The sequence below is a fragment of the Centruroides vittatus genome, unplaced genomic scaffold (assembly GCF_030686945.1).
Source record: "Centruroides vittatus isolate TY-2023 unplaced genomic scaffold, ASM3068694v2 scaffold_435, whole genome shotgun sequence".
NCBI lineage: Eukaryota > Metazoa > Arthropoda > Arachnida > Scorpiones > Buthidae > Centruroides > Centruroides vittatus.
In genome coordinates, this window is record NW_027122708.1 from 2940881 (window position 1) to 2953304 (window position 12424).

Consider the following 12424-nt stretch of genomic DNA (forward strand, 5'->3'; position numbering starts at 1 on the left):
GCCTCGATTATTATTATAAAAATTTTCGTTAGGCTTAAAATCGACGAAAATTCAACACAAAGCGACACACAACGGAGAAAAATTCAACACGAAGCGACACGCAACGGAGAAAAATTTGAACATCGGACAGGTTAATGCATTTTTTCGTACATAATCGGTAATCGGAACAAATCACTAATCTGAACAACCTCAGTCCCCAATTGATTCCGATTTTCGGTTCTCTACTGTATATTTTTCTCCAAAAAAGTTTATTTCGCTGCCCTTTGCTTATTCTGCGAGAAAATATGATTATCTACTTTCTTATAGCAAGCTCTCAATTTAAAAAATCTCAATTTTTAACGATAATAAGAAGAAATTCCACAAATTAGTCTAAAAATATAGGCTAAATAATCACCAGTTCAAATTTTATAAAGTGATATAATAATTAACCGTGAAAGTATTATTTAACTAAAGAAATTAGGCTGTCCTCATTATCGTAGTTTAATGAGAATAATGTTTATTTTATATGAATTTTTAAATGCATTTTTTTTTTACTTCCGGCTTTTTCAGCCATGCAGGCACTAAAATGGCCTCATTTTTTCATACTGACCGAGGGATGAGAGACTGGGACAGACCGCCCATGAAAAATTCCATGAAAAGTTTAATTTTTATTTATAATTTAAAAAAATATATATATTGTTGGGTTATTGTTTTTATAGAAAAAGTGAACTCGAAATATTTCATAGCAATTAATGTTTTTATATTATATTTGTAATTGACGGATTTAATAAACAGAATTCCATTTTCTCGGATAGTTTTTATAGTTGCTATCTTTATATTAATATATTATTATTTGTTTTATGCAGCATATATTTAAATTAATAAAAATATTATTTAAGCATGATATAAATATCTTCCTACAAAATGGTATTTATTATATTACATAGATATTAAATGTCTGTATTTTATTTTATATTTCTTTATTTAAAATGAATAAATAAAATATATTCGAAACAAAACTTAGAATTTGTCTTAATCTTCCCAGAATACTTAAAATATACTGATGATGTTTATAATCTTCTAGAATAAGGCCCCATTATCCTATACATTGATGACGTCATTCTTAATTTGAAACTTCTGTACATTTTTCATTTCAATATTTTCTATAATTGTCACTAAACCATCGTATTTTTTTTTCCTAATGTATTAAGCATTTCAAAGAAACTTCTTTATTTTCTATACTTCCATACAAATTCCTTACTGTAACTACGTATTTGTGACAGCTGCTAGCGTCCGGATGGAGCAATAATTCTGAACTAAATAAACACTCTTCCAAGAACAGCTGACTTGCCTCCTGACTTCTCTTGAAAAAAGATCAGAATTAAGGTAATACGATCTTCAAGTTGCGACAGTCGGACAGCGGATTGGATATGTGGAATCATGTGACAAAGGCTGTATTTTAACAGAATCAGCAACTATCTTAAAGATGTCGCACTTGATTTTCGTTTTGTGCGTACTATCGTTAAGATTTTATGCCTTATCTTTGAATACAAAAAGTAACACTTTGGAAGATATATACGAATTACTATCAAGAGTAGACGAAAGGATAAAGACGGAAGACAGGGTTCGAGAATTGACTCAAACTCTTCAGATTGATCGAACGCTAAAGAAAATGGAAAAACATCTAGAAGACATTACAGAAAAATTAGAATTAGGCAACGATCTGGATCGTCACCTTCCAACTGATGTTCGCACAAATTTAGTAAGCATTGGAGATAAAATGGTAAATATGGAGACAGCGGTTGAATCTTTGCAAGATATTATGAAGAAAATGAATGAAGATATGCAAGTTTTGAGCGAAGTAGAGCAGAGAACTGAGAGTTTAAAAGAAGAATTGAATCGAAAACTTACAAAAATGATGAATGTTTTATCTGCCTTATATCAGATGAATAAAGACTTGAGAAATAATTTGGGAAATTCGAAGAAAGTGGAAGACGATGTAACAGATGTTGATTTAGCAAGTTCTGCTTATCTGATAGATTCGCTAGAAAGTTTAGAAAGAAAAATCAAAGAACAAATGAATGTGCTTTCTGTTCAAATGAAGACAGAATTGTCTTCTTTAAAGTCTGTTATGTCTAGTATTGTTTATCAATGTGAAAACGAGGAAGAGACTGACGATTCCTCTCAAACCGAGTATAGTAAGAAAAGTCACGATTCTAATCCTATAAATAAGGAAGCTTTAGAAAATTTACAAAATAGTTTAAATCGTTCACAGAGAGAACTTAAAGAAGAAATACAAACAGGTTTACAGCATATAGAAAGTAAAATTACAGATATGACAAATAAGAATAGTTGTACAGCTCAAGAGCGAGATAAAATTAAAAGGAAAGAAACAAAATTCGAACCTTGTGTTTCAGCCCCAGCTCCAACTGCAAAAAATTGTGCTGATTTTCTAAAAGCGGGGAATACGTGCGATGGGAAATATGCTATCATGTTTAATTCAACTAAAGCTATCATGGTTTATTGCGATATGACAACAGATGGTGGTGGTTGGACTGTAAGTAATATATTAAAACTATATTATAATTTTATCCATATTAGATTATTTGAATTACTATTTTAGAAGATTAAATTTCAAATTTAAATGAAAAATTAGAATATCTATAATCTAAAATAAATATAGAAACATAATTTTTTAATTTCTTTAATTGGGGGAAAACACCATGATTACAATTAAAAAACCTTTTCTTAGAATTAATCAATCATTAGAAGTGATTTGATTAATTTGGAAATTATTGATAAAAATTGAAAATAAATTAAATGTTTATATTCAAATAAAGTAAAATAATTTCAATAAACTTTTCTCTCGACTTTTACCGTTGTAAAATAAATTTTTTAAAATATTAACAGCAATTTACTAACAATAAATTTTATAAAATCTTTATCTTTTTCATTTTTAAAATATTTTAAGTCAGGTGATTAATTAAGATAATATAATTTGAATAAATATTATAAAAAATCTTATAAAATGAAACAATTATTAATTAATTAAAATTTTTTAACAAAATATGTAAATTAATAAACGATTATTTGCATATCGAAAATCAAAATTCTTACAGTCTTTGTTTTGAGTTAGTAAAAATTTTAAAAAAATAAATATTTTTGTGCTATTTAATATGGAAATTTTGTCGAAGTTCCTCTTGTAAGCAGTCAGATTCTATTTATCTCCTTTACCTTCAAATAAATTTTTTTTCTTTTTCCAGTTTTACCAGTTATTTATCATGTTTCGAGCAAAAAAAATTAATGGCATCAATTAATTTATTGTAAATAATCATTCAGTCAACAAAACTTTAAAATTTTTTTTAATCAAATAGATAATATATAAGGCACAATTTGTATATATAAGTTAATTTGAATTGATGTAAATAAGTTATAAAAGAATATTGTTTTTAAATAGACTTTTAATATGCAAAATTATTTATTTTTGATTAAGTTAAACAGTAAATATAATTTTAAAAAATGTAAAATATGATTTATTTTCAGGTATTAATGAGACGAGGAGAATTTGGAAGAGATAAAGAAATAACGTTCAATCAAAATTGGAACGGTTACAAAATAGGCTTTGGAGACTTCGATGGAGAATTTTGGCTGGGAAATGATAATATTCATTTACTTTCCACTGATGTAAGGAATGATTTGCTGATTGAATTGAATTCTTTCAACGGAAAATCGAAAAATTTCACTTTCAGATCATTTTATATTGAAAACGAGATTCATGACTATAGACTTCACATTGGACAACCACTAAATAATTCACCAAGAGTTATGCAGGAATTTAATGGTAGACCGTTTGTTAGCTACGACAGGATTATGGATCAACCTGGTGATAACTGTGCTGCATATTATAAGGGAGCTTGGTGGTACAGAAGGCGCTGTCGTTATCCTGATTTAACCAGTGAAAGAATTGACCCCAGCGTTGATAGAACTCCAATAAAAGGAATGCAGTCAGTACTTTGGAGAGAAGGGGGTTTATTGAAATCTGCTGAAATGAAAATTCGTCCAATAAATTTTTTCGTTTAAATTTAAAGCGAAGCTTCCAAGACTAAAACAAATTAACAAAATCTTATGAATTCTTCTATTTTATTTCAATCTTTCGAAAGAAACAGCATTTGTCTATCGTTGAATATATCTTTTTATTTATATAAAAAATAATCAAATTTATTACAAATTTTATTTAAATAGTATCTCGTTTTGGAGGAATTGTAATAGAATTTCTCAGTTTAAGAGATTTTTGTAATTCTATATAAAATATATAGATTTGTAATTTTTTAAAATAAAATATAAATAATATAAAAATGTTATAATTAAATATATTTACAATATTAAGCTGACTGATTTTTAAATTATTGCATGATTTTTAAAATTGTTTTGGATAAGGAAACAAATACGATTTTTTAAAATATACACAATATAACGAATCTCATTATATGATCTGTGTATTGACTTATAACTTTTTTTTTCTATTAAATTAAAAACAAGTAGAAAGGTATTTTTAAAGAAATTAATTAATGCTGTTGTTGCTATTAAGTATTAAATAACAAATAATTCATAGCTAATAATTATTTATTTATTACTAATTAAATACACAAAATAATTATTCAGTAGTCAGTAATTAATTCATAATTAATAATGTAGTATTGAATTAGGCCTACTACTTCCACACTAAGAAGTCCATTCAGTCGTGGATATGCTTATAGCGTTGCAACACTCCCTTGATAGCAAAGCAATCAGTTTTGTTAATTTCAAATGAAAATAATTAAGACACGCGCAACTTTTCTATCGCAATAGAATTGAGGCGGAGCCGGAAAGAAAGAAGCGATTATTGTACCTGAAGGTTGGACGAACTTTGCACTTGCAGTCACAAAAGAGGCTATCTTCTTATCTGCCGGCCACGGGAGATGCGATCCTTGCACTTACCGACACGGAGAGGCGATCTAAAAACGAAGTAATTGATGGCGATTGCTTTGTTCTTGTGTTTTGTTCGTTTTTCGTACCTATTTTCCGTTATGCGTACGCAATGCTCTTTTTACTTTTGATTCCTAAATTTCTTTAGGCACGCATAGTCGCGTCAGGGAGCACGGATATTGCCACTTCATCCCCAATGTAGCCTATATCGAAAACGGAAGTCATAAACCCCAAGTTTTTACATTTAAATGGACCCTCATTACATTTTTGGATTCCTCATCGCAATTAGTAGAAAATGGTAAAGTTTTATCAAAATCGGCCCATCAAATTTTGAGAACAAACTCAATTCTATAAGCCCATAGAAGACGTGCTAGCGAACCTGGGACATTGCCCGACAAAGTCGCGCGATTCGTACGATATCGCTTTGTCGCGTGAGCTCGTGTTACGACCTTGTATCTCGAAAACGAAGTCATGGACTTCCATTTTTATTATATTTTTGAATTTCCCATCGCAATTAATCGAAAATGGCAAAGTTTAATCAAAATCGATTGATCAAATTTTGAGATCGAACGCAATTTTGTAAGCCACATAGAAGAGGCTTCGTTAACGCTCCTCCTCAAATATAATAACGCATGATGCATGACTTCAGTTAGGTAAGATTAAGTAACTAAAGTAATTCTAGGGTATTTAAGTAACATTCTCTGAGAAACGACATGGAACATGTGCCTTGGTTCCCTCTAAATCTGCCTTGAGCAGTACCCATATTCTCAAAAACTTCTTGCTATGTCACTACATTCGATATTCATGATTTTCCTCATTTATATTTCATCGAGCATTTTAACAGATTTTAAAATATTTTAAAGCTTTTATCAGAAAAGAATGTAACCTATTTTTTTATTCTAATTGAAACGAATTAAACGTCATAAAATAACATTCTTTTCTTAATATGTAGTTTACATTGACACTATCCTGCGATAATTTCGTATTGATAGCGATGCTGATACTATCGACACTTTAAACAAGCATATGATACTGAATATTTTTAGCAGTATCGTAAACTGCTTTAGGCTAATTATCCAAATTTTGATATCGGCGATATTTAGGCGAATTTAGAATATTTTTGTGACTTTTTGCCGTGTTATTTGAAAATAAAATGCGAAGCAATTGTATAAAATTTGTTTTATTTCATTCATATAATGATGCTAAATAGAAGTTTATTTTTAATTAAACTGTTGCGATTTTAATTAAAACTGAAATCGCAATAGTTTAATTAATGGAGGAAATTCACCATCTAATGGTGAAACTGGTGAAGTAGGTATAATCTGGAAACCTGATATCGATATCTCATCATGTGCATCTATACTTTACTCTTGTTCCGAACGATACCCGTGATTTGTACTTGATTCCTCTTGTTCTCGTTTTAATTGTTAGGAGCAAGCATAAGATTGCATTAGAGAAAGAAACACACAGGAACACACAACAAAGATAGATAGATGTACAGTACAGGCTTTATTAATTCTGGAGGATATGCATTTCGGACTAAGTATATGTCCCTCATCGGTCCTCTTTATTTACATTAATCTGGTTATAAAAAACATTACAATATTTAAGTTATAGTTAAAAATATACATAAAATTATAACAAACACAATATTAACTGGATGGCAGAAGTTACATAACACACGTGCCATAACTTAAATTTTGTAATGTTTTTATAACCAGACTGATGTAAAATAAAGAGGACCGATGAGAGATATATAGTCTGAAATGCATATTTTTTAGAATTAATAAAGCCTGTAATATATCTATCTTCGTTGTGTGTTCCTGTGAGATTCGTTTTCTCAAGCAATCTTATGCTTACTTCTAACTAGGGTTTCTCATTTCCCGGGATTCCGGGATAAAAGTCAACTGTTTCCCGGGATCCCGGGATAGAATTAATTATTTTTAAGATATATGAAATATCATAGAATCAAATGATATAATTATTTTTTATTTTAAAGTAATTTAATACGTTCTGTAACCTCCGAAATCATATTAATAATGCTGTGTAAGATATATATTAAAAATTCTTTTTGAATTACGTAGAAATTTTCACAAATAGAAATAATTTATTAAAGTATGCTGGAAACTGCATACAACAACAACAACAACAACAACAAAATGCTTTGAATTGAGTTAAAAATTTTCTTAAATCGGATCACGCAATCTAATTCTTATTTTAGTAATGAAAAGTCTTGCTACAGAGAATGCCCTCTCCGATTCAATTCATGTGGGTGGAATCGTGTTTAACGCATATAAAGGGAAGACAGATATTATGTGTTTTTCACCTGTAGCCTGGAAGATTTCTAGTTCGTTTTCGAGATTGTAGTACTTCTTTTGCTCTCTAGTATTCTTGATTTGTCTACCTCGGCTGCTTTAATAACGGCATCGAGCTTATAGTCCGATAATACGGCAGTTCGTTTGTCTTTAAATGGATCACAAATCTAGATAAGATAAATGGACATGTGACTAAAATATAAAGCAGCTTTTCCTTATTTTATCTACTGTATATCTTCAAAGAAGATTTTTCTTAAAGAAACAAATTATCGGTTTATTACCTTTGTACTGTCTGGTTTTGAGGAGGTAAACGACTGATAATCTAAACAAATGAAAAGTATGTATATATTCCAGTTAATTGAAATTGATTTTTTAGAAGGAAATTGTTATTTGAGATTGCGGTAAATAAAATATATATTTAAATATATAAATAAAATTAAAAATTACAATAAGCAGAGTTCACATAATTTGTTAAATATTGCTACTTAATATATATAATAAATTCAATTAACAAATAAACCAATTAAACTACGTTAATTTACGATCTACTTTTCAAAATATTAACAATAAAGAACTAGGCTAACTACAACTATAAATATACAGATTAAAATCGCCATATTATAATTTTACAGCATGAACTCCATTCCTCCAAAAAGTATTAGGTCTAACGATCAATGGGCCATTAATTTTTTCCATAATTACGTAGCTCAGGAGAAAAAAAGCATTTGGCTTTTTGAACTTTGCAACACATTCTGTTGTATTCTTTTCGGATTGTTTTAGTATTACGCTGCACATTTTAGTGCAAATTAATGTATTTGATGCAAACTACATAAGCCACGAGACAGATTTTTCGCGTGTATTCCATGCTATTAAACAGTTCTAAAGTATTAGCAAAACTTTTAAATTAATATTCATTAAATAATTATAATTCATTATTTTCCTATATTAAATATTCAAAAAAGATAAAGGCAAGAAGAATATTACATTACATAGGCACTATCTATTAATCGAATGACGAAATTATTTTAAAATTTGCTACTTTAGCTTTTAATTACTCTTGCAGTATTTAATATTACCGAATAAACATTCTGTAGTGAATTAACATTCTCTTACACGTTTTTTGTTAGATTTCGAAAGACTACATAATTATGTAATAAACCAGTTTGATAATGACCGTTAAAGCAATGAAATTATCAGATACGGTAGTAATTTTATAGATAACCTAGGCCTACATTTCGAGGACAAAGGGAAACAGTCACAGATAATATCTACCTGAAGTATGATTATATTTGTCATTTTTAATAGGTCTTGGAAATAAAATGTATCTATCATTTTATACCATATATAAACTATTCATAGAAACAAGACTGAGTTCAGACAGGCTACGTTACGTTACACCTGGCTAATCAAAGAAGGTGTTATTTGTAACGCTTTAAGTAACATCTTTGATTGACCAGACGTAACATAACGTAACAGAAGTATCTTTCTGAAGTTCTGAACGCAGCTTAAATCGCAGCTTAAATTTTCTATTTATCAAGCAAGAAATGCAAATACAGAGTGGGCCAAAAGTCACTTTAACATTTACAAATGAAATAACTTTTTACTTTTAACTATTTTATAAGTTTTTTTTTTAACATTATATTGTACACATCTTAGAGATTTTTTGGCCTAAACACAAAAGGCGAACTCTTTCTATGGTAGTGACTTTTGGCCCATCCTGTATAGGTGTATACCATATTCAATATAATCTGCGATTTTCTTTTTCACTTTAAATTAAAATACATTTTGGATTACTTTCATTTTTACAAAAAAAAAAAAAAAAAAAAAAAAATCACATGTAATAAATTTAGAATCTAATCAATATTAGACTAGATTTTATAGATACTTTATAGGTTTCATATAGACTTTTTAAAATTTTTCTTATAGACTGAAGATTTTAATTAAGAAAGAAACAAAAAGTATAAAATAATGCTCAATCTTAATATAATAAAATGTATAAAAAAACAACTTAAATAATTCAGTGAATGTCATATAGCTGCATTATTATATATATATATTTGTTGTATAAGATTATAAGATTGTATTAATAATATACTATATATATATATTTATTAATACAATCTTCTTTTGTGTTAATTTTTATATTTTTAAATATTCAAGAATAAAAAATTATATTATTTAAATAAAACATATATTGCTTTCTAATGCGATGAATCTATTCACGAGCGGTAGACACGATTAATTATAATTACCATGTCTTTCACGGACACGTTTAATGAGTTACTCGTGCTAAATTTATAATGTCGTAGGTTGTAACAGACCTATAAACTAGAATCAAATATGTCTCTATCAAAAAGTATATGGACAGATTTTTCGCTACAGAATGTAATTCTGCTAATTCCTTTTTATTTGATACTAAACATACGTTTTTTATTAAATGAGCTTTTAAAAAATGTACTTGAATTATTATTTTATTTTTACTCTTTGAATAATTTAGTTATTTTTTTGTTTTATTTATTCTTCGAATAATTAAAAGATACACTAAAGGAATGTCCTGTATTTTATAACTATGAAAATGTCATTTTGTTTCGTGATGCAATTTTGGCATTTAGCCAAATGGTTAATTTCATGGATCAATATAAGTTTCGTTTGACCTTTATTTCTTCCGGATTCAATGTCTTGGTCAAAATGAATAAACAGTTCAAATGTTATTAAGAAACACTTTTTTCAACCGGAATTATATTTTTAGCCATGTTTAAGTAACGAAAACATTATTTAATCTGAAAAAAATAAGATACGATATTATCAAAGCGTTATATACGGCGCGATAATTATCGACTTGTTATTGATTTGCTGCATACAAATTTATATAAATTAAAAAAACAAATACAAACACGAAAATAATGCAAAAGTATTTAATTATTCCTTAAATAAACAGTGATTTTTTTTAGCAACATCCTAGCATACAATAAGGAATTTTTGAAATGCTTTAAGGTTAAATTTACCGTTAACGTAAAATATTTAGATGAATATCAATGAAAATCTGTTATTTATAATTATTATCGCTGTAGATAAAATTATCGAAAACAAAAATCTAATTAGAAAATATTTCTTTCGTCATTCATATGATGACATTCATATTTATATCGACAGGGGGCACTATACGCTGTTACAGGATCTTATGTGAGGAAATCGGACATTTGATTGGAGAGTCACCTATTAAGGAAAGATTTTGAAATTTCGTGTATTGTTAATATTAATTGTATAAATGCAACATACAAGTGTTAGTTTCATTTAGATATTTATTATTGAAATACATAGTTGCTTTTCACGACTATCCATCATCAAAATTACATTCGTCCTTAATTTAAAAATTTTTAACATAAGAGGTAAAAATGATTAATTTTACATGTTTAATAAGTGTAATGTGATTTAATTTAGTGTGTTTATATTGAATTAAGCCAATTAATCACTTATTATCAGCATCTGTTTTGGGATCAAGTACATTTCTTTTAAAAATTGAATAGCTTCATCTAATTATTATATTTAATTTAATGAAGTTATGTTGGGTTGTTGTTATGGGCATTTAAAAACAATTAAGTAATTTACTTATATATACAGATATATGTCATTTGCTAGCTTCAGGAATTGAATTGTATCAAATTATATAAATGTCAATGTGTTTAGGTTATTGATTGTGTAATTTAAATACATATACAACTATTTGCAGCATTTTCTCATCATTTTATTCTCTTTCTTATTCTTTACAAATACTTTAATTCTATTGCATGAAAATACCAAATTCGAATAGTAAAATATTTTATTCATTCATAATTTTCAAGTTTTTAAAAAATTTTTATTTGATCATTTTAAATACGTAGATCTATACTTAATAGCATATACTATAAATATATACTGTATATGCATAAATCTATATGGAAACATTGTGTCAATAAAGAAATTGAAGAAAGGATAGTTTGTAGTTTATTGTATTAAATTGTTTTTTTTTAAATAAACTATAGTAATAGTTTATTAAAGAAATCATTTTTCTTTTAATATTTCACTTGTAACATTTAATTAATAAAAGTTGTCTTAAATTTAATTTATGAAATAAATTTATATAGAATATATAACGTACCAATAAATTATTTATTACTTCAAAGAATATATGAGTTATTTTATTTGTATAAAATTATAATTTTCAAAGCTTTTAGCTTCATTTACATTTCATACAGAAATTGAATATTCTACAACTTGAAGGTTTACTTTTGCAAATGTTGTGTTTGAAATTGAATGTGTTAATTTATTAAATTTTAGAAAATTTAACTCCTTTAATGTTGAAGCTTTTTCTTTCATCAATCTTTGTTTCATTATCCTCCATATATTGTAAGATTTAAGTCTGGTAAATTGATATTATTGTCTGTAAACTAAGTTTCGGTTGACTTCACTGCATGAGCTGGTGCAAGATATGGTTGGAAGATAACATTCTCATCTGAATAAAGTTCTTCCATTGAAGGAATCAAGAATTATTTTAGCAACTCTTGATACCCTGAAGAATTTACAGTACTTTTAATAGTTGTCGTATGGCCTACATTTCACATATCGTGAAGTGTGGATACTTTGCACCACTTCGCAAATCACTTTTACTGACTTGTTGCAAGTAAAATATGAAATATTTCAATACATTTCTTATTTTATCTCACAGAGGGTATATTATAGCACACTTCATAATTGAATTGGACATCCCATAATTCTTTGCACTGGCTAGATAGACTCTTGATTGAACTTTAGACTGAAAAAGTCCAAAATATTGGCATTTCAACTTTTGTATCTATTCCAAAGCCTCAAAGTTATAAGGTAAATATATATTTATTTCATTTCTAATAACATTGACATCTTATAAATAAATGATTTCTTCCTATATTTTATGCCTAAAACCTCAATTCAAGTAATGCAAATGCATGTAAACATTTCGGTTATGTTGGGGTTACTTTGCACCAGCTTAGAGGTAGCATAGAGAACATTTTCTGATTGTGCTGTTCCATGAGTGACTTTGGATTTCCTGTGGATGAGTCTAAACTACATTGCATTGTTCATGCTTATTTGAGTTAGACTGGGAGAATTAGTTTGTAAATAATTGACCAGGAAAACAATGATTGAGAAGT

At 27.8% G+C, this 12424-nt stretch overlaps 2 protein-coding genes across 3 annotated transcripts in view; both read left to right on the forward strand.

The window, feature by feature from the left end:
- Nucleotides 1-1420: 1420 nt before the first annotated feature.
- LOC136989152 (fibroleukin-like) lies at nt 1421-4335 on the forward strand. Its single transcript, XM_067287249.1, has 2 exons — nt 1421-2536; nt 3523-4335. Exons 1-2 carry the CDS (start codon nt 1466-1468, stop codon nt 4057-4059), a joined length of 1608 nt encoding a protein of 535 aa, XP_067143350.1. The 5' UTR covers nt 1421-1465; the 3' UTR covers nt 4060-4335.
- A 6096-nt stretch (nt 4336-10431) lies between these two features.
- The window catches only part of Bmcp (uncoupling protein Bmcp mitochondrial), a 76149-nt gene continuing 74156 nt past the window's right edge, over nt 10432-12424 (forward strand). The window contains exons 1-2 of one of the 2 annotated variants that reach the window (XM_067287188.1): nt 10432-10648; nt 11965-12116. The gene's annotated coding sequence lies outside the window, so the exon portion shown is untranslated. The remainder of the gene's footprint in view (nt 10649-11964; nt 12117-12424) is intronic. The other variant, XM_067287187.1, reaches the window with a different exon arrangement.